General features: G+C 36.1%; 3 protein-coding genes and 1 non-coding gene across 4 annotated transcripts; all 4 read right to left on the minus strand.

Moving 5' to 3' along the window:
* Window positions 1–244: 244 nt before the first annotated feature.
* LOC118043514 (cytochrome P450 71AU50-like) lies at window positions 245–1,164 on the minus strand. The gene is made up of 2 exons (XM_035051529.2): window positions 1,012–1,164; window positions 245–931 (listed from the first exon to the last, which is right to left on the minus strand). The coding sequence occupies exons 1-2, from the start codon at window positions 1,162–1,164 to the stop codon at window positions 317–319; spliced, it is 768 nt and encodes a 255-aa protein (XP_034907420.2). The 3' UTR covers window positions 245–316.
* A 2,065-nt stretch (window positions 1,165–3,229) lies between these two features.
* LOC118043622 (small nucleolar RNA R71) lies at window positions 3,230–3,333 on the minus strand. The gene has a single exon (XR_004686670.1). It is a non-coding gene; the product is annotated as a small nucleolar RNA R71 (small nucleolar RNA).
* Window positions 3,334–8,940: 5,607 nt separating this feature from the next.
* LOC140955773 (cytochrome P450 71AU50-like) lies at window positions 8,941–9,702 on the minus strand. The gene has a single exon (XM_073410338.1). It carries the CDS (start codon window positions 9,700–9,702, stop codon window positions 8,941–8,943), a length of 762 nt encoding a protein of 253 aa, XP_073266439.1.
* Window positions 9,703–24,783: 15,081 nt separating this feature from the next.
* LOC118043538 (cytochrome P450 71AU50-like) lies at window positions 24,784–26,779 on the minus strand. The gene is made up of 2 exons (XM_035051552.2): window positions 25,830–26,779; window positions 24,784–25,743 (listed from the first exon to the last, which is right to left on the minus strand). Exons 1-2 carry the CDS (start codon window positions 26,706–26,708, stop codon window positions 25,129–25,131), a joined length of 1,494 nt encoding a protein of 497 aa, XP_034907443.1. The 5' UTR covers window positions 26,709–26,779; the 3' UTR covers window positions 24,784–25,128.
* Window positions 26,780–27,654: the final 875 nt, after the last annotated feature.

Genomic DNA, 27,654 nt, shown 5'->3' on the forward strand with positions numbered 1-27,654 from the left:
CCATTATAAGATATAGTTGTGATACCAATGATAGGTCCAGTCAAAGCTATTACAATTGCTAATTAGATAAAATTCCTCTTAGGGTTTTAATCATATTCATTATTGCATAATCATATTCATTATTGACTCTGAATAATCATATTCATTAGTGCATAATCATATTCATTATTGACTCTAAATAATTGACTCTGAATAATCATATTCATTATTGCATAATGAAAGGGTTTAAATACAAGGGAAAGACAATCCGTACATGATCACACTTCCAACAGAGAATATTAATTAACTAGAAATCGAAACATTGCTCAAGCCATAATCAGAGGTGAAGGCGATAAGTAGGAATGGCGCACAGATGGTTTGCTCTCGGGGTTACAAGACCAAACGCCCCAGTCATGTCCAATTCCTCCGGCAACATATTGTTAGGAAGCTCCCACTCAAAGCAATGCACCAGCTGTGCCACAATTTGCCGAACCATGGTTAGTCCCAAATGCATTCCAGGGCAGCCCCTGCGCCCAGCCCCGAAGGGGAGAAGCTGGAAATCGCGTCCACGAACATCTATGTTACTCCCAATAAACCTCTCTGGAATAAACTTATCTGCATCAGTCCAAGCACTTTGGTCGCGTCCAATAGCCCAGACGTTTACAATAACACGTGTTTTTTGCGGGATGAGGAAGCCATCTATGGTGCAATCTTCCATTGACTCGTGAGGGCCAAGTAGAGGTGCCCCTGGATGGAGCCTGAAAGCTTCCTTTATAACCATGTCCAAGTACTCCAAGCCCTCCAAGTCTGATTCTTCCACCATTCTATCCATGCCTATTTTCTCTTCCAGCTCTTTCTGGACTTTCTTCATTACTCTTGGATGCTTGATGAGCTCGGAGAGAGTCCACTCAATTGCTGTGGCTGAGGTGTCCATTGAGCCCACAAGCATGTCCTGAAAGAGAAAGGTACAGATTTAAGGATAAGCATGTGATTTATATGCTGCTTACTAACAGTTATTTTAATTCTATTTACCAAGATTATGGCTTTGATGTTGTCTCGACCAATACGATACTCAGTTTCTTCAGATCCCAAGAAGTCCAACATGACATCAACAAAATCTTTGGTTCTGTTTTCGTCCTTGAACTGAATGTGCTCATCAATACTTGATAAGGGAATTTTTAGCATGTATATTTTCTGTTATTCATGCTTGATTTTTAAATATTTTGGATATGTTGCACAAGAAAATTAGAATTTTGAATCTCTTTTTGAACTATTGATCTCGTAGGAAATTAATGTGTTTTCAGATCTTAGGTTACTGAACAGGCAGAGCCAGGCAGTGAAACTGAATAGTGATTCATCATGTGCTACAAAGAAGCTATACAATTTAGTTTCGGATGTTCGTAACCATTTTCAAATAGCTGAGATGAAGGTCTACAAAACATATGAGGGCATATAACTCAGTTTTGTTGTTTCGAAGCCCAAAAAGCGAGTTGAAAAACAAGGATTGAACCAGCCCGAAATTCCTGCACTGCAAAGACTGTTTCGGTTTATGGCCCTTATCTCAACACTCAGACGTCCAAAAATTGCAAGATCAGTTTCGTTTGAAAGAAAATTTGATTCTCTACAATTTCTCCAGAAATAGAGATCTTTGAATTCGCACGTCTTCTACCTCAAATTGGGCCCGCAATGTCTGAGTAGGAAGGAATTTAATGCAGAAAAGGAAACTTTCCTCATTACTGCAGGGGTAGAAAAGCCACAATATAAAAGAAGAAAAAGGAGGAGAGAGGACAAGAAGAAACCCTACAACATAGAAAAGAAAAATAGAGGAGGCGGCACCAAAGGGGCGGAGGCAAAACTGTTGAAAACCGGGAGGACACCTATCTTTTCGACGGGAATTCTCTGCTTTTGAGTGATGTTCATCGTATCAAGTGTGTTTCTCTTTAATTTAACTATGGAGTAGACTTTTATTATGGGATTTTTTATGTAACCTTACTATGATTATGTGAACAATTTCTTCGATTGAATTATTACATTAAGATGTTGAGTATTTCATTCTATGTGTAATGCTTGCGTGTGTTTGGCCAACATCTGCTTGATTTAGAATTCAATTTGAAACTGAGAAGTGATAATTGTTTTAGCTATTGTTTGAAATACCGTAAGAAATATATAGGATAGAGATATCCTAAGAACTTTTGTAATCGTTAGAGGTTTTACAGTACTTAATAAATTTCGACAAGTTCAGAACTTTTGTAGAGTATATGAAATTTGTTTGTCGAAATAATTTATTGATGCTCGAGAGAGATTAATATTTACATAAGGAAAACCTGATTATCAACATTAGGAGTAATTAATTTAATCGAGAAAGTTCATGTAGGCATAGTTACGGTAAGTCAAAAATCCTAGAACCAGTACAATTGAATTCATTAATATTTAATCAATTGGTTGTTTGTTTTTAATCATTAATTTTTGTTTCATAAACTATCTTATTCGATTCCTCAAATAGATCATAATTTAAAAGACTTTGGTAATTAGTAGTAACTTTTACAAATCCTCGTGGGACGATACTCTACTCATCACTTTATTACTTGTTACGATTTGTGCACTTGCAAATTTAACCAACAAGTTTTTGGCGTCGTTGCCGGGGATTTTAGATAAAATTACTAATAATATCAATATAAATTAAATTTGATCTAATTTGATTGCCTTTTGTCTTCAGCTCTTTAGGTGTGTTGTCTAGTGCATGAGAAGCAACAAAAACCAGCCGTTGCTACCTTATAATCCTGAGATTGAGAGAACTGCAAGGGGATTAAGAAAGAAAACGCGAGAGACTCAAAACAGTTCAGGCATCATGGCAGACAATGAAAATCCTGAGCAAGATACACGAGCATTGAGAGATTTTGCTCTCCCACAGGTGACAGGAATCTGTTCTGTTATCAGGAAACCAAAGATTGAGGCCAATAATTTTAAGATTAAACCAGCAATACTGCAGATGATTCAGACCTCAGTTCAATTTCATGGGTTGCCAAGTGATGATCCTAACACCTATATTGCAAGTTTCTTGGAAATTTGCGACACATTTAAGCATAATGGTGTTACTGATGATGCCATTCGCCTTAGACTGTTTCCATTTTCTCTGCGAGATAGAGCGAAGAACTGGTTAAACTCCATGCCTGCAGATTCAGTTATCAGTTGGGAAGATTTAGCTTAGAAATTCCTTGCTAAATTTTTTCCACCAGCCAAGACAACAAAAATGCGCATTGAGATAGCTAACTTCGCCCAACTTGAGAGTGAACCATTGTATGAGACATGGGAGAGATACAAGGATTTGCTCAGGCGATGCCCCCACCATGGACTATCGAAGTGGATGCAGGTGCAGAATTTTTACAATGGATTGAATGCCTCCACAAGAACACTAATTGATGCAGCTTCAGGAGGAGCTTTTATGAGTAAGTCACAGGATGATGCTTATAATTTATTGGAAGAAATGGCCATGAATAATTACCAATGGCCAAATGAAAGAAGCATACAGAAGACTGTTGGGGTGCACGAAATTGATGCAATCACGGCATTAACAGCTCAAGTCCATTCACTAACTCAGCAACTGAAAACCACTCAACTGTCAGCAAATGCCATCCATACAACATGTGATTTTTGCCATGGAAATCACACAAGTGAAGAGTGTCAGGTTGGGAACCCATTCTCTCAAGCAGAGCATGCTCATTTTGTGTCAAACTACAGCTGGCAGAACAACCCCTACAGTGCAACATATAATCCCGGTTGGAGAAATCATCCTAATTTCTCATGGAATAATCAAACTGTCATGAAGAATCCAACCATGCCATCTTCAAATGAGCACATGAAAGAGAAATCAAAACTTGAAGAAGCTATGACACAATTAGCAAACAACACCAGCAGATTCATGACTGAAACAAATACCAATCTGTAGAACCAAGCAGCCTCAATTCGAAATTTAGAGGTTCAGGTTGGTCAGTTAGCCAACATGCTCATGGGTAGACAACAAGGAAATCTACCAAGCACAACTGAAATTAATCCTAAGGAGCAATGCAAGGCCATAACTTTAAGAAGTGGAAAAGAAGTGGAGCAGACTACTGGAAACAAGAGTGCAGGAAGAAAAGAAGAGGAGCAAGTGGCCAAACCAATTCAGAATATGAAAAAATCTGATCCTCTGCCAGAACCAATGCAAGAAATAATGCAGAGAATTCCATTTCCAAAACGTCTCAAGAAGAATAAACTTGATAAGCAATTTTCTAAATTTCTTGATGTGTTTAAAAAATTGCAAATTAACATTCCTTTTGCAGATGCTCTTGAACAAATGCCAAGCTATGTGAAATTTTTGAAGGACATCCTCTCAAACAAAAGAAAGCTAAAGGAATATGAGACTGTTGCTCTTACTGAGGAATGCAGTGCTATTTTGCAGAAGAAATTGCCTCCTAAACTTAAGGATCCAGGGAGTTTTACTATACCATGTTCCATTGGAAATTCTATATTTGAAAAAGCTTTATGTGATTTAGGTGCAAGTATTAATCTCATGCCTTTATCTATGTTTAAGAAGCTTGATTTAGGTGAAGCAAGGCCAACCACAGTAACACTGCAGCTAGCTGACAGGTCATTGAAGCATCCAAGGGGAATAATTGAAGATGTATTGGTGAAAGTGGGCAAGTTCATCTTTCCAGCAGACTTCATCATACTGGATATGGAGGAGGATAATGAGATTCCTATCTTGCTTGGCCGGCCATTCTTGGCCACTGGAGGTGCGTTAATTGATATGAAAAAAGGGGAGCTGCGGTTAAGGGTGAATGAAGAGGAGGTGATTTTCAATGTGTTCAAAGCCATCAAACAGCCAGATATGGGAGAGAGTTGCTTCAACATTCAAGTGGTGGACTCTTTAATTAATGACAAAGTCAAGCTTCCAACTGACCCATTGGAAGCATGTTTGGTAAATAATGTACTGGAAGAGGATGCTGAAATAGCAGAATATACATGTTGGATGGACTCTTTTGAACCTAACCGCAGAAGATACTTTGAAGATTTGGGACAACCAGCACCAAAAATAAAATCAACTAGTGAACAAGCACCGATTCTAGAATTGCAACCTCTGCCAGAACACCTTCGGTATGCATATCTTGGAGAAGCTTCCACCTATCCTGTGATAATCTCTGTAAAGGTGACCAAAACAGAGGAAGAAAAATTGTTGAGGGTGTTGAGAAAACATAAGGCAGCTCTCGGGTGGGTATTGGCAGATATCAAAGGCATCAGTCCCTCTATTTGCATGCATAAAATTCTGTTGGAGGATGAAGTCAAGCCAACAGTAGAACATCAGAGAAGGCTTAACCCGACCATGAAAGAGGTAGTCCGAAAAGAAGTTCTGAAATGGTTAGATGCTGGTGTTATTTATCTAATCTCTGACAGCTCGTGGGTGAGCCCTGTTCAAGTTGTGCCAAAGAAAGGAGGAATGACAGTGGTAAAGGATGCAAGCAACAACTTGATACCTACTAGACCGGTAACTGGATGGAGGATTTGCATGGATTATCGAAAGCTCAACAAGGCAACTCGTAAAGATCACTTCCCCCTACCATTCATTGATCAGATGCTGGACAGGTTAGCTGGGCATGAATACTACTGTTTTCTAGATGGCTATTCAGGATACAATCAAATAGCCATCGCACTTGAGGACCAAGAGAAGACCACTTTCACCTGCCCTTATGGCACTTTTGCTTTCTGAAGAATGCCCTTTGGGTTGTGTAATGCACCAGCTACCTTTTAGAGGTGCATGATGGCTATTTTTTCAGATATGGTGGAGCAAATCATTGAGATCTTCATGGATGACTTTTCTGTATTTGGAACTTCTTTTGATGACTACCTTGCAAAGTTGGCGTTGGTTTTGGAGCGTTGTGAAAAGACAAACTTGATATTGAACTGGGAAAAATGTCACTTCATGGTAAAGGAAGGTATAGTATTGGGGCACCGGATTTCAGAAAAAGGAATAAAGGTAGACAGAGCTAAAATTGAGGCAATAGACAAGCTTCTGCTGCCAACTACAGTAAAAGGGGTTAGGAGTTTCCTTGGTCATGCGGGATTTTATAGGAGGTTCATCAAAGACTTCTCTAAAATATCCAAACCGCTATGCAGTCTGCTGCTAAAAGACATAAAGTTTCAGTTTGATGAGGAATGCAAGACAGCCTTCATGTTGTTGAAAAACAAGTTAGTGACAGCTCCTATTGTAATTGCACCGGATTGGGAGAAACCATTTGAGCTTATGTGTGATGCAAGTGATTATGCAGTTGGAGCAGTATTGGGGCAACGAAAAAATAATGTGTTTCACACCATATACTATGCCAGCAGAACACTCAACAATGCCCAGCTCAATTATGCCACAACCGAGAAAGAGTTGCTTGTTGTGGTCTATGCATTTGATAAGTTTCGGCCTTACCTGATGGGAAACAAAGTACTGGTGTATACTAATCATGCTACAATTAGACACCTAGTGTCTAAGAAAGACCTAGACTCATCCGTTGGATCCTATTACTGCAAGAATTTGATGTAGAAATTAAAGATAAAAAGGGGACTGAGAACGTGGTGGCAGATCATCTTTCAAGGCTGGAATTGACACAGCAGCTGGAGCCTAAATTCACGGTTATAAATGAATGTTTTCCTGATGAAAGACTCTTAGCAATTTCCACTAACAAATTCTTTCCTTGGTATGCAGATTATGTCAACTTTCTTGCAGGTAAGATCATACTGCCAGATTTTTCTTACCAGCAAAAGAAGAAATTTTTTTCTGAAGTCAAACACTACTTCTGGGAGGAGCCGATACTCTATCGGCATTGTGCAGATCAAGTCATCAGGAGGTGTGTTCCAGAAGAGGAAATGACAAATATATTGAAGCACTGCCACACACTTGAATATGGGGGGCACTTTGGAACACAGCGCACTGCAACCAAAGTTTTGTAGTCAGGTTTTTATTGGCCCACTATGTTTAAAGATGCTCATGCTTTTGTTACTGCTTGTGATAGATGTCAGCATACTGGGAATATATCTCGACGAAATGAAATGCCACTGCAGAATATCCTAGAAGTTGAATTATTTGATGTTTGGGGCATCGATTTCATGGGACCTTTTCCTTCATCCTATAACAACAAATACATTCTCTTAGCAGTGGATTATGTATCAAAGTGGATCGAGGCAATTGCAACGCCTACAAATGATGGCAAGGTGGTACTTAATTTTCTATGAAAGAACATCTTTACCAGATTTGGTACTCCTCGAGCCATCATCAGTGATGAAGGAACTCATTTTTGTAACAAGCAGTTTGAAGCATTGCTATCTAAGTATGGAGTCAGACACAAAAGAGCATTGGCTTATCATCCTCAGACAAATGGCCAAACAGAGGTATCAAATAGAGAGGTGAAGCAAATCTTAGAGAAAACAGTAAGTAATTCTCGGAAAGATTGGGCAAGAAAGCTAAATGATGCATTGTGGGCATATCGGACAACATTCAAAACACCATTGGGAATGTCTCCATATTGATTAGTTTTTGGGAAAGCATGTCATCTTCCTGTTGAATTAGAGCATAAGGCATATTGGGCAATGAAAAAAACCCTTATTTGTTTCATGGAGTTGTGCAGGAATTGATCATACAAGCAAATAACTAGGAGCAACAGCAAACTCACACCCACACAGTCAAAAGAAAGTATTCGTAAGCCTTTCTATTCTTTATTTTTCCATTGTGGATAATGTGATATTTAAGTTTGGGGGAGACATTGCATGCTTTGACTATGAAAGACACTGCACACTAAAACCATGAAAACAGAGGGTGAAAAGTGATATTGATTTAAGACCAACTTTGACATTTTTAGGTGCTTTATGATGTAACCATGATATTTCTTGGCTTAGAGCGGATGATATCTTATAAAGTTGGATTAAGCATGACTATTTTCTTTTGAATTATTGAAGTACACTTTTCCAGCACAGTCATGTGAATTGTGTAGTTATGCATAAGAGATAAGTGTGTTGTTCTTTCTTGTTATTACCCTCTAAGAAAAATATTAAAACAAGGAGTGATAATGAGTATGAAAGTGAATGAATAAGTATATGATGTGTATCTACTCCAATGTTTTGAGTTGCTTAGTAACTAGGAGTATTCATCACAAATGTTTACTTTTACGTCAAACAGTAGCTTAAAATATGAGTATGCAAAGCATTTTAAGTTTATGACCTGTTAAGTAACCAGGTGCATTCATCACAAATGTTTGTATTCGCGTTAAAAGACAAGTGATAAATTTTGAAAAAATCACCCTTGTCAAAAGACAAGTAAAAGTGTGTTATTACTCCTAAAGTTGGCTACCTTGTTTAAAAAAAAAAATTAATAATAATAATGGCGGAATGACTGTGCACGGTTCAAAGATGCTAAACACATGAAACACATGGATGAGTTGGAAGTTTGTACAACGACTTGCACAGAGAGTAGGAATGCTTAGTTTTTCATTATCTAATATTGTCTATGAGCTAAGTCAAGAAGTGAATGATGCACGATAGAGCCTTTTAAATATGAAAGTTGAACTTATCATGAGCTTTTAGCACTCTGCTTTCATGGTTTCCTTTTTGCTTGAGGACAAGCAAACATTCAAGTTTGGGGGTATTTGATAAGGAAAACCTGATTATCAACATTAGGAGTAATTAATTTAATCGAGAAAGTTCATGTAGGCATAGTTACGGTAAGTCAGAAATCCTAGAACCAGTACAATTGAATTCATTAATATTTAATCAATTGGTTGTTTGTTTTTAATCATTAATTTTTGTTTCATAAACTATCTTATTCGATTCCTCAAATAGATCATAATTTAAAAGACTTTGGTAATTAGTAGTAACTTTTACAAATCCTCGTGGGACGATGCTCTACTCATCACTTTATTATTTGTTACGATTTGTGCACTTGCAAATTTAACCAACAATACTCTTCTCAAAGAACTCATCAAAAACCTTGCCTACGGCCTTCATGCGCTTTGTAAGACCCTGTAGGTCAAGTGGTGCAATTGGAGGGATGTAATCTCCCAAGTTAAAACTTGCTGCTAAACGCATGACCTCATGAGTCACTGGTTTGAACCCCTTCTCATCAAATTCGTTTTCCAAGTATTTCTTTCCTAAAACCATCCTACAACTGATGTCAGCGCTTAGAGATGAGACCTTGGCACCAAGATCAACGGCAACACGCTCACGAGAAGCATCTTTAATGTAGTCAATCAAGAGGTCAAGCTCTTCTTTCCTCGTGGACATGAAAGAATTTATTTTATGGTTGCTAAGCAACTCAAGGGTACACATCTTCCGCACGTTGCGCCAATAAGAGCCATATGGAGCAAATGATAAGTTCTTCTGCTCGTAAGAGATATGCTTCGCAGCCTCATTTGATGGCCTACTAGCAAAGACGAGGTCATTGGTCTTAAGAATCAATTCGGCAGCCCGAGGCGATGAGACAACTACAGTAGGCACCAAGCCTAACCGCATATACATGATAGGGCCGTACTTCTTTGCTAGTCGATGCAAGTCATGGTGAGGGAACTTCCCTAACAAATGTAAGCTACCAAATATAGGAAACCCTACAGGGCCCAGGGGTAACTTGCTATCCTTAATTTTTCTTTTCGACAGCCAAGCTCGGAGGTAGAAAGCGAGCGCAATCAAGGCTAGAGTGGTTAGTATCCAAGCCATGCTATGTCTAATGTATTAAGGTTGGTCTCTATGCTCTATCTTAAGTAAAGCAAACCTAAATCCAACTCTTGCTTCATATAGAGAAGATGCTAGCTACACATATATAGTCGTAACTAGGGAGATGATAACAGGAAGAAGACAAAGTGGGGAGAAGTTCAATGTCTTTGTTTGTATCGCTTCTTGTTTTTTCTTTCGAAGAAACGGATCAATTGTGAAAAACAAATTTAGTGATATTTTATTATCTATCTAAAGTCAAACCACGTAATTTAGTGAGATTTTATTTTTGTTTATATGTAGAAAGCTATTTAGAAAAGTCAAAAATATTTTAATATATTTATTGATATATAATTATTTTAACAACTCGACATGATATAGTTTTTATTTTATTTATTATAGAATAGGATTCTAATATAGGATGTTGTAATCATTACAGTTACTCATGTATCTATCAGAATAGGATTATAATATAAGATGTTGTAATCATTACAGTTACTGCAGTCTTCTACTAGCTCTATATAAATAGGAAGGTTAGCTAAGGCACAACCCAACATATTCCATTATTCTCAACTTGGTATCAGAGCAACAAAACCTTAAAATAAATTAAACCTAATTTTCTGACAGCCTCCCAACCTCCCTTCTTCAATGGAACAGCCACCACATACATCTTCAAATTCTGCAGCACCAGCAGTCCAGCTTTCTTCTTCTCCGACAGTGCAGCCCTCTTCTCTTGCAGCGCCTCCTCTGCTTTCCTCTACTACGTCACCGCCTGGATTCTCCTTTGCCATGGCTGATGAATGCCTCCTCTTGCAGCCCACGTTTGCTGCCTCTACTGCCGCAAGCATTATCTCCCTTTCTCACACTCATCAAGTCATCTCCCTCAAATTAACAAACACTAATTATTTATATTGGCGTATGCAAATGCTGCCTTATCTCCTAGGCCAAGGAGTTTTTGGTTTTGTTGATGGCTCCAACACATGTCCATCAACACATGTTCTTGCCCATGATGGTATCTCTCTTTAGGTAAATCCGCTTTTTCAAACCTGGAAACAACAGGACCAACTCATTCTAAGTGCTCTTCTTTCCTCCCTATCTATGGAAGTTTTGCATCTTGTTGTTGGCTGTCAAAGTTCTTGTTCAGCTTGGGGCACTCTTGAGCGAGCTCTCACTTCCACCTCCAACTCTCGTATTATGCAACTTCACGGCTCTCTTCAGGATCTTCGACAGGGTGATGAATCAGTAACTCAATTTATGCAAAAAACAAAGGCCTTATTTGATGAATTGGCCGCTGCTGGTCGGCCAGTTTCACTTGAAGATTTCAATTTATATGTGTTTCATGGTCTTCGGGGAGAGTTTAAAGACTTAGTTACCAGTCTTATTACCAAGGTTGAACCTTTATCATATGCAGATCTTCACAACCATCTCCTCACACATAAATTTCTTCACAAATCTTCTGCTGCCATACATGCTCCTCTACTGCCCACACCCAGCATTCCATCTACTGCTCTTGTTGCACAGTGCCAGACTTTTGGCAATTCTAGCCGTAGTAGGGGCCACTTCAACGGTGGCTGGCGTCCCAACCAGTCCAACAGCAGAGGCAACCGATTTGCTGGCTCCAGACCTGATCACCACAGCTTCCAAAACTCCTCCTTCGGTGACAATAGGCAGGGCTCTTGGCAGCGTAATAGGGGGCAGAATCCACGCTGCCAACTGTGTTAGAATTTCGGCCATACAGCTCCCCATTGCCCTCAATTCTAGCAGCGAGGTTATGGCCAACAACCTACTGCCAACCTGGTGCAACGCAATCTCTCCTCAACCAGTTCTGTTGATTGGTTTCCAGATACCGGTGCCAATCAACACGTCACACCTGATCTTGCCACCTTGACCGCTTCAGAACCGTACCTAGGTAATGATAATTTGCATGTTGGTGATGGTAAGGTCCTTCTTATATCTCATCTTGGTCATACAAAAATATATACACCACATCGTTCTTTCACCTTATCTAATGTTCTTCATGTTCCTACAATCACAAAACCTCTGCTCTCTGTTCAGAAATTTTATCTTGATAATAATGTTTATTTTGAATTTCACCCTCGTGTGTTTTATGTCAAGGATTTCAACACCCATGAAGTCCTTCTCTCAGGTCAAAGTAAAGATGGTCTCTATGCCCTGACCAAGTCTTCCGTCACGTCAGTTCCTCAAGCCTATTGGTCTCCCTGCACTTCTGCCTCTGTCGATTTATGGCATCGTCGACTAGGTCATCCTACTTCACGTATCTTTCAATTGTTAATCTCGAAAAATAAGATTATTTGTAACAACAAATGTCTTAATTTTTAATGTCAAAGTTGTCCTTTAGGAAAATCATCACATTTGTCTTTAGGACCTACTGGTCACAAAAATTCTGCTCCACTTGAATTAATTTTTAGTGATGTATGGGGCCCTGCTCCTCTTTTTTCTTCAGATGGCTATCGTTATTTTGTTATCTTTGTTGATGCTTATACTAAATATGTATGGTATTATCCTCTAGTTGCCAAGTCTGATGTTTACTCTGTTTTTCATCAATTTCAGACTCTTGTCGAACATCAATTTTCCTTAAAAATAAAATCTGTTCAAACTGATTGGGGCGGTGAATACCGAAAACTATCCATATTTTTTCAGACCATTGGTATTCATCATCGTCTGATTTGTCCCCACACTCATGAACAAAATGGAACAGTAGAGCGTCGTCATAGGCATATTGTGGAAACAGGTCTTACTCTTTTAGGGCAATGTAAAGCACCTTTTCGATTCTGGAATTATGCTTTTGAAACCTCTGTTTATCTTATAAATCGCATGCCTACTCCTATTCTTGCCCATCGCTCTCCGTTTGATTGTTTATTTCAACGGTCTCCTGATTATCATTTTTTGCATACCTTTGGGTGTCTCTGTTTTCCTTTTCTGCGTCCATATAATAATCATAAATTGGATTTTTGTTCCTCTCCATGTGTGTTTTTTGGATATAGTTCCTCGCGTCTTGGTTATCGATGTCTTGACATTGCATCTCACCGTATTTATATTTCCCGCCATGTCTGCTTCCATGAACATGTGTTTCAATTTGATAATTCTGAACAAATTGCAAAGGTCTCCACCACAACCCCCACCCCACCCGCTACTGTCACCCTTCCAAATTTGCTAAACCACCCACCGCTACCTGCTTTCACTAGCCACCCAAACAGCCCACAACACTCCGCTTTGCCACTCCAAACAGCCACCCGACCATAACCTCCACCCATCCATTGGCCATCATCCCATACTTGTTTATCTAACCCTTATGATGCAGGTTCAGATCATCAATTGGTCTCCTTTCCTCATGGTCTTGGGGCACTTTCTAGTCCCTCCTCTACTTCGCCCTCCCTGGCCAGCACTCCTGCAGCTTCAGTCTCTACCTCCAGCCCCTCCTCTGCTGACAGTCCTGTACTTGAGGCTGCTTCTTTATCATCCTCTCTTGCTGGTCTGCAACTTATGGTTGATTTGTCTTCTTATCAGCTGCCACAGGTCTCCTCGCTACAACCGTCTTCCCCTGTGTCTCCACCAGCACAAAACAGACATCCTATGACTCTTAGACCGCAGCAGCCGAAGACAGCTAATCTGGTTGCTTCCGCTGCCGCTACTTCTACCTCCACACGGGTACTGTATTCTCCCTCTTCTGAGCCTTTTGCATTCTCTGATGCTGACCGGTATGCAGTTTGGCATAATGTTATATGTGATGAGATCGCCGCTTTACACGAAAATCGCACTTGGTCTTTGGTTCCATTTCATCCTTCGATGAACGTTGTTGGCAGTAGATGGGTATATCAGATCAAACGTCGTGTTGATGGTAGTATTGAGCGCTATAAAGCGCGCCTTGTTGCTAGAGGTTTTACCCAGCAGGAAGGTATTGATTATTCTGAAACCTTCAGTCCAGTTATTAAGCAGGCCATTGTCTAATTGGTTTTCTCTATTGCGGTTTCGCGAAATTGGAAGATTCATCAGCTTGATATTCATAATGTCTTCCTCAATGGTGTTCTTACTGAAGAGGTCTACATGAAATAGCCTCTAAGTTTCGTTGACTCTTCTCTTCCATCTCATGTGTGCAGATTGCACAAATCATTGTATGGTTTGAAACAGGCACCGAGAGCATGGTACACTCGTCTAAGTGATTTTTTTCTCTCCATCGGTTTCCGAGCTTCCAAGGTTGACACCTCCCTGTTTATCTTATCTAATGGTACTAATATCTTTTATCTCCTGGTGTATGTTGATGATATTCTGCTCACGGGTAGCAACTCTGCTATGCTCCATCATCTTATACAGTTACTCAGCTCTGAGTTCAAGCTTTGTGACTTAGGTGTTGTTCACTACTTTCTGGGTATTGAAGTTCAGTCTACCAGTATGGGTTTAATGTTGCGTCAACATAAATATATTCTTGACATCCTCACCCGAGCTGGTATGACTTCCTACAAACCAGTTGATATTCCAGTCTCCCCTTCGAAAGTCATTTTATTACCAGATCATTCATTCTCTGATCCTACACGATTTCGTCAAATCGTGGGTGCTCTTCAATATCTTACCTTCACCCGTCCAGATATATGCTTTGTTGTTAACAGAGTTTGTCAGTTTATGCATGCTCCTACAGATTCTCATTGGGCCGCTGTCAAACGTATTTTACGCTATCTTAAAGGTACGACATCTTATGGTTTTCATATCACTCGAGGCTCCTCTTTTGCTCTACATGGCTTTATAGATGCAGATTGGGCTGGTAGTATTGATGATCGCAAGTCTACGGGCGGCTATCTTGTCTTTTTTGGTCATACGCCGATTTCTTGGAAATCCGGCAAGCAACGCACTGTTGCTCGCTCCTCTACTGAGGCCGAGTATAAAGCCCTTGCTGATGGTACCGCTGAAGTCATTTGGCTTCAATACTTGTTAACAGATTTGTAGGTTCCCTCAGTCTCTGCCCCTACCATTTGGTGTGATAATCTTGGTGCTACCTATCTCTCAGCAAATCATATCTTCCATGCTTGTACTAAGCATGTTGAAGTGGATTATTACTTTGTCCGTGACCGTGTTGCCAAGAAAGAAATTCAGATTCGTTTTATTCCCTCTCGAGATCAACTTGCTGATGTCTTCACTAAACCGCTTCCTGTTGCATCCTTTACTGCTTTTCGATTCAAGCTTCGGGTTGATCCCCCACCCTCAGCTTGAGGGGGCATATTATAGAATAGGATTCTAATATAGGATGTTGTAATCATTACAGTTACTCATGTATCTATCATAATAGGATTATAATATAGGATGTTGTAATCATTACAGTTACTGCAGTCTTCTACTGCCTCTATATAAATAGGAAGGTTGGCTAAGGCACAACCCAACACATTCCATTCTGCAGTCTTCTACTGCCTCTATATAAATAGGAAGGTTGGCTAAGGCACAACCCAACACATTCCATTATTCTCAACTTTATTCATATCCCATTGTGTGAAAAGGACAAATTGATTCCCTTGTAACATTATTTTCTTTCTAATTTCAGCTTTTGGTACAGCTGAGATACCAATTTCTAATCTTTGTTCTGGACGTATGTATGTACGTACATCGACAGGGGTTACTTCATATTGTATTACAAGTCAAACTTACCGTATCAATTAGTATAAAAAACACATGTTCAACAATAGCAATAATGTCAAACACTTCAAACACACAATAAAAAACAAACAATACAAAAAATTTAAAATTTTCTCATATAAGCGGAAGAGTGTAAGTATAAATAATTGTACATTAAGTATCCAGTCCTTGTCTATATTTAATTAATTAAAAAAGAAAAAGAGAGTGAAATTAAAAAGAACAAAATTATATCGTATGCTTTGATTTATAGGAGAACGAAGGGTTAGTGAAGGGAAAAGATGTAAATTAATAATTAAGAAAATACCATATCATCATTCCCTCATTCTATCCATTTTGGGGAGATAAAAAAAGGCATAGTCATAGTCATGGACGACAGTTTTTTTTTTTGTGACTATTTGCTCTAAGGCTAGACCAGAGAGATGAACAGCTCTCAAGTGAACGGAAACGGTAATGATAAATTAAACTGTTGATGCTACTTTAGGTCGTTTTTTATTTCTTAATCACATCCCAAGTAAAAATTTTATCGATAATTTAATTGGTTTTCGCGGATTTTCTAGTAATGATAGCTGCTTTTCCATCCTCTCAGACAAGGGAAAATAATTTCTACTCTACCAAACACAATTTATCCTCTAAACCAATGTTTCAGGCTCATATAAATTAGGAAGGAAAAAAGAATTAAGAGATAGGAACTTATTCAAAAAAGAGATCTTAGCTTTGTCAAGCTCGCACTTGTACAACCCCGGCACATTCACACATGAGTTATGTTATAGCAAAATTAACTGAACATTGCAGGAATGAAAATGACCTAAAAGCTGACTGTCTTTTCTTTTATTTTGTAAGGGCAATGGCATCGACTTAGACAGAAAAAGTTTAATACATGTTTAGAAACGCGATGTAAAATATATTATTTTAAATTTTAAATTTTTATTATAAAATATTTTTTAAAATATTTTCATATCATTTTGACGTGCTAATATCAAAAATAACTTTTTAAAAATATAAAAAATATATTTTAATACATTTCTTAGATAAAAATATTTTAAACCGCAACAATTACTACTATCTTACCCTTAATCCCAAAAATTATTGTTGGTGCACTTGTCGTGATTGAGTATTTTACCAGTAATCCTTTATTATAAAACCTAACAGCTAACCATCATCAAATCATTACTCACTGCTATTGATGGATCAACATTCATTAAAAAATTTTAATTTTGATTTATTTTGTGTCCTTTAAATAATTTAAAAATGTTTTAAGTTAATAAATTAATATATTAGGTTTACTATGTAAAAACAAACTCCATCTTAATTTCTCAGCCACCACTTTAATAATTAGAATCCAAGTAAGAAGACAGCATAATCTTATTTATATTAAAAATAAAATATTCACATGCCATCTACCTTTTAGAAGAAAAAAAGGGTCATAAGAGTGGGCTAGTTCAAGTAGTGCCATGGGTGCTAGGCCTTCTTACATTGGGTTAAACACATAAGCCCCATATATCTCTTTCGCTCAAATGCTTGACATTTTTCTATAATTTTTTCAAGTTTTTTTCCATTGAAGTTCATTATGGAGTAAAGTACTTAACATGATTTTTAAGTTGCTATTAATTTCTTTTCATAGTTCTTAAATAATATTATGGTTTTTTATGAGAATGTTAACATTTTTTTTCAATTATTATGCCAAAAAAACAAAAACAAAATCTTCCATTATAAACCTAAAAGAGAGAAAAGTAGAGAGAACATGAGGAACAAAAAGAGAGGAGCTGCTGAGGGCAGCAACTAAAGCTGTCATTTGCAACAGCTGTAAGGGAAGTGACGGGTGTGAAAAACCTAGGAGTTGAGTTGAGTTGATGATTCTCCAAATATGTAATTTTTTATTTCTCAGTATCTCTAATCAGATTATCTTCTCCTTGGATATAGTTGATTTGTCGTGTAACAACCCTAAATTTTATACAATCGAATGCATTCTTAACAGAAATTAGAGTATTTTCTTTTCAGCCAAAAATATAGTAGAGGTTACTCCATATTATTAATACCAAGTCATCACCTAAATACTTTTAACATTCTAAAAAACAATTCCAACATTTATCCTACCATTTGGGACTTCTTTGGCCCAAACATAAGAACAACCTCTTATTTTCTTCAATATCCACGCAAATAAAACAACTCTTATATCATTAGATGAATATTACGAATAAAAGAACAATTAAATTAGTTGCATCATAATTCAAGACACGTATTCATTCCTAAAGTACAAGAATATCAAAAAAGAAGTACAACAAACTTATAGATATGATTTAAAAACAATTACATTAGATTTATCGTCCATAATTAAGTTAGACATGTAAATACATTTTTTTTTTCTTTTTGGTTGTGAATTATATTACAAAAAAAAAAATTATTCTTCCAAATAAATTATTTTATTAAACAAAAAGATAAAAATTCATGAATCTACTACACGATTCAGTGTTGCGAGATACCTAAAAAATTATTTAATATAAAATGCAATAAACTTTACATTCAAAGGTAATATATATACATATGTAGCATAATTATCAAATGTCAATAGTACAATTTTGAGTACACACCAAAGTCATCTTTAACCTAAATCAGGCATACATTTTATTACTAAATCATTGGTTCTTTAATTGTCCATTAACCATGACATTAATCTCATTTGCCATAAACTTAGTTTCCCCAATCACTCATTGATAGCATTAACCAGGAAGTTAGTTTCTCAAATCACCCATTAACCAAGATATTAATTTCATTAACGAGGGAATTAGTTCAATTTTTTTCTTGTTACATTTTTCTATTAAGATCAAGATACAATTAAAGAAAATTATGGCTACTACTTAGATAATAAATTAATTCTCCTTAAGGTGTTGAACACCTACATGATGTTTACGCGCATGAAATGGTCCCTTGTTGTTAAATACGTCTTGTGGCCTCTTTTGTACTAGCGGAATCAATATATCATTTGTCATTCATTCACCATAAAAGTGAATTTTATTCTCCATATACATTTTGAATTCTTAATTTAATTTAATCGCATTGAAAATTCTAAATTTTTACCTTGTATAATTGTCACAACCTCACATCAAGTGTTTCATCCATCATAATTAAACATACATTTTATGCTAAATTCAATCAAACAATTAGCATCTCCTTAACAAACTCAAAAGAACCAAAGAAAACTAGAAAAAGATTAAAAAAAAAATTCCAAAACTGGACAATAACAAAAAACGGTCTAACCATTTTGAGAAATAGTCTAATCGTTTTCTTAAATCGGTCTAGCCGTTTCTCAAAACAGCTAAACTATTTTTTGTTCTGAACAATTTCTCTTTTCTTTCTCTCTCTAGCAGAATGTAACATTAAAGAAGGAATATGAATAGTTTTCTTCTCATTTGTATAATTTTCCATAATACTTCAACATTAAACAAAATCCTACAATTCTCAACAAAATGACAACATTCATAATCAAAGCATAACCAATATTTTCATTACAAATTAAACACAAGATTCTATTTATTGTAAATTCATTCTCCACATTTCAACACGTGTTATAATAACTTCAAACAAACAACATTCATGTATTATTTTAATTTTTCTCTAATATTTGGCTGGCACCAGTACCTTCCAAAAGACTATGATTTTTCTTCATTTAATTATTATTCTAAGTTCCTTTCGTCTATTTCTATCCCAATTACATCAAACAAGGCAAATCTCTCACTTCCCCTAAATTTTATTGTGAACCCTAACCTAGAATTTACAATTTAGACATCAATTCTTAATTGTTTTTAATTTAACTTACATAATCGAGTTTAAAACCCTTACGTGATGATAAAGTGAGTTTCAATTCTTAACCAGTTAAAATTTTTCACTTTAAATCCCTAAATTTCTTCACTTATTCTCTCTAGATTATTGTCTTGATGTTGTTTCCCTCAACCCTTAGCCAAAAACTCACTCAAACCCCTTTCAATTTGTAGGATATCCTCTCAATGTTTTTTTGTAAACGAAACTTAAAAATATTCTCCCCCCATTTTTTCTTTATTGTTGCCAGTTTTAGAAAGGGAAAACGGGTATTTAAAATCCAATTTCTTACTATTTACATACTGACCCCATTTCACCTACGTATTTCATTTTGTCCCCATCTTTTCTCTTTTCTAACAACTAGTGTCATATTCTCTTTTATCTCTTTAATTTTCACCCCTTGTTATTTACTTCTATGTATTTAATTTAATTTAATTTAATCCATCCTATCATTGGGTTAGAATTTTAATAGTTGAAAATAATTTTAACTATGGGTCTATATGTGGAACCATGTTAAATGTTTTGTTGAGTCCCTTCTATAGGAAATGAAATTAGGGAGGAAGAAGTGTTGTTGTTGTTGTTGTTATTCTCTATTAGATATTGCCATTTCTAAAATTGAATTTCAGATAAGTTTTTAATAGTGTGCTAAAAATGAAAAATGCTTTATTTTTGAAACAGGGAATAATGAGAGAATATCTCAGAACTAATTGTCAAAGAACCATCTCAACCCAATAGCTTAATTTTTTAGGTGAGGTCTGATTAGTACTTAAAAGTGCATTTTTATGAAGGTTTTATATCATCATTTTGCACTTGAAGTATCAATAACTTCTTAATTAGAGCATGTTTTATAATAACAAGTTTGATAATATAAGATAGCTTTAATTTATGGTAAATGCTCATTTTAAATGCAAGAATATCTCACAATTCAAATGATTGATTGATGTGATTAACTATTGAAAGTGAAAGGGCAAAGAAAAGGCTAAGCTTAGAAAATAGATGTTGATTCAATTCAAATTGGAACATTGTTCAATCATTGGGTCATATCTAGAGTTGTAGATCTTAGATTTCAATTTGGTTTATATAGGTGTTACAAACTTCTTTAAATTCTCTCAAATGCAAGTATGGATTTTCTAGATCTAAGTCATGAAAAGAAGGTAAAAGTTGAATACTGTCTGGCTTAAAATTAAAATGAAATGCCTCAGAAGGAAAAACTATGCATGAGGGTACACTTGTTCTTGTGGGATTCATGTGGTCTCTAAGTATTTTAACACGGTTATTCTCATTATGAAGTGACTGGTTATCTTCTTCGGCCATATTTTCTGAAAATGATGAGGATATGACATGACCAAAAGATTGATGTCTTCTCCCAAGTGCAGGAGTGTCGAAGTAATAAATAACCTGGCAAGACCGGGGTCGAACCACATGGAAATTAATTGTATAAATTATAAATAACAATAATACAACAATAACAATAATAACAATAATAGTAATAGTAATACTAATACTAATACTAATACTAATAATAGTAGTAGTAGTAATATTAATAGTAATATTAATAATAATAATAATAATAATAATGGTAATAATAATGGTAATGGTAATGGTAATAATAAAGAAGAAGAAGAAGAAGAATAAGTTGATGAGAATTTTAAGATGGAAGATCAATGTAAGGATTAAACAATGATAAAAACAAATGTCAAAGTTAGAGAATCCACTAATGGTATTTCAAGCAAGTATAGTATAAACTCTTATTATTCAACTGGAAACCACACACAAAGGAGGTTCCAATCGGATGATTTATCATTAATAGCTCATTATAAATTATTAACATGATCATATTAATTATTTTATTTAAGTAACACCAAACTTTTAAATATTGCCAGGAATTCATGATGCTAACTTATGTTAACAACAAATCAAGTACCTTTCATAGCACAGGTGTAGGTAATACCATACGATTGGGCTATGAGAGTGTTAAGCATTTGTTGTACCAAGTGTTATATAACACAAATCTAAATTAACCATTTAATAAGTAAGGTATTAAGAATTAGTAAGATAAAAAGATAAGACATGTTAATATTAAACATTTAGGTCCATGTTGAGTTTACACTATACTTATTCTTACACCATTAGTGTAACTTTTTCACCATGACATAATTAACTTAGCCAAACATAATGAAGAAGAGAAACATAAATAAACAAAACAAGAATATAAATAAGATACAAGTTAATTAGGTAAAGGAAAGGAAATGAAAATCATAAATAAATATTAATGAAAGCAAAACTTAAGAATTACAAAATATATATATATATATATATATATATATATATAAAGAGAGAAAGCAAGAACAAGTTCTTAATTTGAACAACCAAGCCCTTAAATGCATGGCAAATGCCTCTTTTCATAGGCCAAAATTTGAAACTATTGATTTGATGACTAATTGTTGAGTGAGTGGCCAACTCTTGAATTGGTAAAAATCCTTATCTTCTTGTCTGAATAAAACGTCATTGCTAGCATCAGAACTAGAACCACCTGTACGTATGAAAGTTATAGGAAATTGTCTAATCTTTCCAGGAAAAAACAATTGAGGTCATTTGAACTTCTAGAACTCAAGATATGGGCTGAACACTGAATAATATCGGGGCTGCAGGACAGATTCGGACTTCTCTGTTGTTGCTATAATTTGGACATGAAAACGGCCTTTTTAAATCTTGGACTCCACATGAAAGTTATAGGCCTATGTCTTGCCCAATGTGTCCAAAAATTTAAGGTCATTTGGACATCCAGAACTCGAGATATGACCTAGTTACCGAACAGTGTTCCAGTTTGGACTACACCAATATCTCTTTTCTAAGTTTGGCCCTCTCTTTTTCAATTTCAATATTTAAACTCATCAATCAATCCTTTCATTTATGTGATTGGCCTACATTTAAAATGAACATTTACCATAAATTAAAGGTATCTTATATTATTAGGTATGTTATTATAAAACATGCTTTAGTTAAGGAGTTATTGATAACTTCAAGTGCAAAATTATGATATAAAACCTTGATAAAAATGCACTTTTAAGTACTAATCAATGGCCATCTTCTGAGTCCAAGGATGATATACCTTGTAGGCTTTAGAAACAATACTATAGCCATCAAAGATACCCGGCATGGCCTTCTTATCAAGCTTGTCTGTCTTGATATGTGGAAAATGAACAAAACATATACTGCTAAAGATTTTAAGAAAGCTTAGAGAAGGTTTGTAATTATATAAAACTTCAAAAGGTGTCTTTTCTTCCAACAATTTTGTTGGAAGTCGATTTTAAAGAAAAATAGTTGTGTTAGCTGCTTCTGACCAAAACATCTTTGGCAATTCATTTTATATAGCATGCATCTAACCATCTCTATTATATATCAATTTCTCCTCTCACTAACTCCATTCTATTCTAGAGTGTAAGGAGTAGTGAGTTAATGTTTAATGCCAACATCTTCACAGTAGAGATTAAATTCTAATGAAGTGTATTTTTTACCATTGTTTCAACGAATGGCTTGAATTCTTTTTCTACCTTGATTCTCCATATTTTTCTTAAATCTCCAAAAAATCTCAGCTACTTTTGACTTGGATTCATAAAGAAAATCCAACACATTCTAATGAAATCATCAATAAAGAGAATGTAATATCAACTACCTTTTAGTGAAGATGTGCTTAGGGGACCAGCAACATTAGTATGGATTAATTGAAGTTTCTGTGTAGACCTCCAAGTTGATTTTGGAAATGGTTTCCTGTTTTGCTTACCAAACTAACAAGCATTACAATTCGATAAGTGATTAGTGAATGAAGGCACACCTTTTTATAGCATCATGCTTCATTATATTGAGCATTTGTTGTTGATGATAGTGTCCCAGCCTCTTATGCCATACTTCTATGTCATTTAGCTTTGTGGAAAAAGTTGTGTGCTCCTCCTTAAATGGTAGAAATGAGAAACTTTTGCCTCTCATCCAAGCTTGCAATTTTTTGAATTGGTAGTTTGTGCAACCACTATCTATCAACCAGTGATATGAGGAGGTTTGAATTGAAAAACAAGTGGCTACAAACATCTAATCTTCATCATCTTGACTGACGACTTGATCATTTTCTTCTTGTTTCTGAGGTTTTATCCTGCAGATAATTGCTTCATGTCCCAGTTGGTTACATTTGCTTCACCTTGCATCAGGTCTCTTCCAACACTTGAATGGTGGATGACCTATCTTGTTGTAGTGTTGACATGGTGGAAAATGTCTCTTAAAAAAATTTCCTTTGCTCTAAAATTGGCTGGCAGTAGTTTTACTGCTGCTTAAAAACTAGTTTTTTTCTGAAGAACGTCTTCTTATTAAAATCTGGATACTTGGCTTGTAAAACACATTATGTAACACGATTTTGCCTCATAAGTCTTCTTTGCTCCTGAACTTGTAAGGCATTTAAATGTTCTACCAATGTAATCTTTGACAGATCTTTTATATTCTCAAATGTAGGAATTGAAGCTTCATATTTTTTTAATATTGTAACCAGAATTTTTTCAACAATTGTAGAGTCTGTAAGTGATTTTCCCAGCAACCTGACTTTGTTTACAATTCCAAGCAATCTATTTGAGTATTCTCTTATGGTTTTAGATTCTTTCATTCTCTGCAGCTCAAACTCTCTTATCAAGTTAAGGCTTTGCATTCCACGAATTCTTTCATCTCTTGCATATTCCTTCTTTAAATAATCCCAAACATCTTTCACTAATTTAAGAGACATAATTCTTGTGAAAATGGTTGTTGAAACAACAGCAAACATATATGCTTTTGCTTTTGATTTCCTTGTTTTTCTCTCTTTATGATTTCTTATTTGAGCCACAATTGGATTGGTTGGCAACAGATGAACTTCATAATCTTCTTTAATAGCTTCCCATAAATTAAATGCCTCTAGGTATGTTTCCATTTTCACTACCCAAAGCTGGTAGCTTTCTCCATCTAAGATAGGAGGAGCAATTTAAGAAAAACTGGCTTCAGCTTCCATTACAGATCCCTTAAGAAGTTGCTTTGATACCAATTGAAAGTGTTTTAATTGTTTGAGTGTTTCAGTGAAAAAAGAAAGTAGTAGAGAATTAAACCAGCAAATTATTATTGTTGTTTATTTAGAATGAAATGAATACATTGCATTTAGTTCATACCAATCCTTACAAATATAGAGAATGAAAAAAAAAATGCTAACTTATAGGAACATATCATGCCATGATCTATTAACAAACTAACAGATTAACTATCTCCTAGAGACTATGACAACCTTTTTTATTGTGAAAAAAAAATTATAAAAGAAGAAAAATAGAGTCTTTGATAGCAACTTGAAGCAAACTTCAACAAAGGCAATGGATTAACTAATAATTACTCATAAAATCCTACATGTATTTGATCGGGAGATCAAAGTAAATAAGAAATTCAAATAATAAATTGTGGGATGTAGTTTAATTTGAATAAAATCCTGGACAGGCAAAAAGAAACATCAACATGCTGATATGTGATGAGTTTAGTTCAAAATTTTTGTGAAACAGAGAGAGGGGAAAGACAAAAAGTAGAGTTCTGGACAATATGATAATCCTTTATTGAATTCAACCGGCTATATAAATAGCCATTACAACTAACAGAAATAAAGCAACTTAATACAAAGGACTAGGGATAATTTGCTGCAGAATGGAACTGCCGCTGGAGAATAGGAACCGCTTCTCAACTGAAACAATTCCTCTGCATTATGAATGAAAGTAACTGAAATGCAATTAATCTGTGCCCCTGTCTGTACCCACGTTCAGTGCACCTCTACCATGCATGCGTTACATGCATGCATTGAGTGAAGCACGTAACAATACGAGTCTACAGTTTATTCCATGAATCCAAGGCAAAGACAATCCCTACATGATCACACTTCCAACAGAGAATATTAATTAACAAGAAATCGAAACATTGCTCAAGCCATAATCAGAGGTGAAGGCGATAAGTAGGAGTGGCGCACAGATGGTTTGCTCTCGGGGTTACAAGACCAAACGCATCAGTCATGTCCAATTCCTCCGGCAACATATTGTTAGGAAGCTCCCAATCAAAGCAATGCACCAGCTGTGCCACAATTTGCCGAACCATGGTTAGTCCCAAATGCATTCCAGGGCAGCCCCTGCGCCCAGCCCCGAAGGGGAGAAGCTGGAAATCGCGTCCACGAAGATCTATGTTACTCCCAGCAAACCTCTCTGGAATAAACTTATCTGCATCAGTCCAAGCACTTTGGTCGCGTCCGATAGCCCAAACGTTTACAAGAACACGTGTTTTTTGCGGGATGAGGAAGCCATCTATGGTGCAATCTTCCACTGACTCGTGAGGGACAAGTAGAGGTGCCACTGGATGGAGCCTGAAAGCTTCCTTTATAACCATGTGCAAGTACTCCAAGCCCTCCAAGTCTGATTCTTCCACCATTCTATCCATGCCTATTTTCTCTTCCAGCTCTTTCTGGACTTTCTTCATTACTCTTGGATGCTTGATGAGCTCGGAGAGAGTCCACTCAATTGCTGCGGCTGGGGTGTCCATTGAGCCTACAAGCATGTCCTGAAAGAGAAAGGTACAGATTTAAGGATAATCATGTGATTTATGTGCTGCTTACTAACAGTTATTTTAATTCTATGCGTTCTTACCAAGATTAGGGCTTTGATGTTGTCTCGACCAATACGATACGCAGTTTCTTCAGATCCCAAGAAGTCCAACATGACATCAACAAAATCTTTGGTTCTGTTTTCGTCCTTGAACTGAATGTGCTCATCAATAATCTTCTCGAAGAAGTCATCAAAAAGCTTGCCTATGGCCTTCAAGCGCTTTGTAAGACCCTGAAGGTCAAGTGGTGCAATTGGAGGGATGTAATCTCCCAAGTTAAAACTTGCTGCTAAACGGATGCCCTCATGAGTCACTGGTTTGAACCCCTTCTCATCAAATTCGTTTTCCAAGTTTTTCTTTCCAAAAATCATCCTACAACTGATGTCAGCGCTTAGAGATGAGACCTTGGCACTAAGATCAACAGCAACACGCTCACGAGAAGCATCTTTAATGTAGTCAATAAAGAGGTCAAGCTCTTCTTTCCTCGTGGACATGAAAGAATTTATTTTATGGTTGCTAAGCAACTCAAGGGTACACATCTTGCGCACGTTGCGCCAATAAGAACCATATGGAGCAAATGTCAAGCCCTTCTGCTCGTAAGTGACATACTTCGCAGCCTCATTTGGTGGCCTACTAGCAAAGACGAGGTCATTGGTCTTAAGAATCAATTCGGCAGCACGAGGCGATGAGACAACTACAGTAGGCACCAAGCCTAACCGCATATACATGATAGGGCCATACTTGTTTGCTAGTCGATGCAAGTCATGGTGAGGGAACTTCCCTAACAAATGTAAGCAACCAAATATAGGAAACCCTATTGGACCAGGGGGTAACTTGCTATCCTTGATCTTTCTTTCCGACAGCCAAACTCGGAGGAAGAAAGCGAGCGGAATCAAGGCTAGAGTGGCTAATATCCAAGCCATGCTATATTTGATATATTAAGGTTGGGTTCTATGTGCCAGTGGTGAGCTATAACTAGCTTTTCTTAGTGAAAGCAAACTTAAATCCAGCTCTTGCTTCATAAAGAGAAGACGCTTCACATATATATAGTCGTAACTAGGGATATGATAACAGGAAGAAGACAAAGTGGGGAGAAGTTCAATGTCTTTGTTTGTATCGCTTCTTGTTTTTTCTTTCGAAGAAACGGATCAATTGTGAACAACAAATTTAGTGAGATTTTATTTTTGTTTATATGCACTCTAATGTTAAAAATTCATTTAGAAAACCAATTGTATTTTAATGTATTTCATATATAATTATTTTAATAATTTATTTACAGGTCTAAAAAAAATTTAGCAATTCTCAATTAACTCAACCCTATATTAAAAAATAAAATAAAATAAAATAACCAACTCAAGTCAATCTAAATAAACTTGTTTAACTCTGAATCTTGAGAACAGAAATTATAATAAAAAAAACTCAAAAAATATAGATTTTAAATAAAACAAAGGAAAAAAATTAGTCACAAAAAATTGTTACAAGAACTCATGTTTTGGTAGAAATAGTGTAATGGCTTTTTATTTAGCTTTTCTCTTTAAGCATGAAAAACTAGAGGGAAAAAAAAAAAGTAAAAATATTGTTTTTTTTTTTTTTTTTTTGTGACTATTGCTCTAAGGCCAGACCAGAGAGATGGACACCTCCCAAGTGAACGAAACGGTAATAATAAATTAAGTTGCTGATGCTACTTTAGGTCGTTTTTGTTTTTTTAATCATACCCAACGTACTAAGTAAAAAGGACAGATTGATTCAGTTTTTTTAATCATAGCTCTCAAGTGAACGGAAACGGTAACATTATTTTCTTTCTAATTTCAGCTTTTGGTAGGAAGCCAGGAACAGTTGCCTGCCTTTTCTTTTATTTTGCAAGGGCAA

The sequence above is a fragment of the Populus alba genome, chromosome 7, assembly GCF_005239225.2.
Source record: "Populus alba chromosome 7, ASM523922v2, whole genome shotgun sequence".
NCBI lineage: Eukaryota > Viridiplantae > Streptophyta > Magnoliopsida > Malpighiales > Salicaceae > Populus > Populus alba.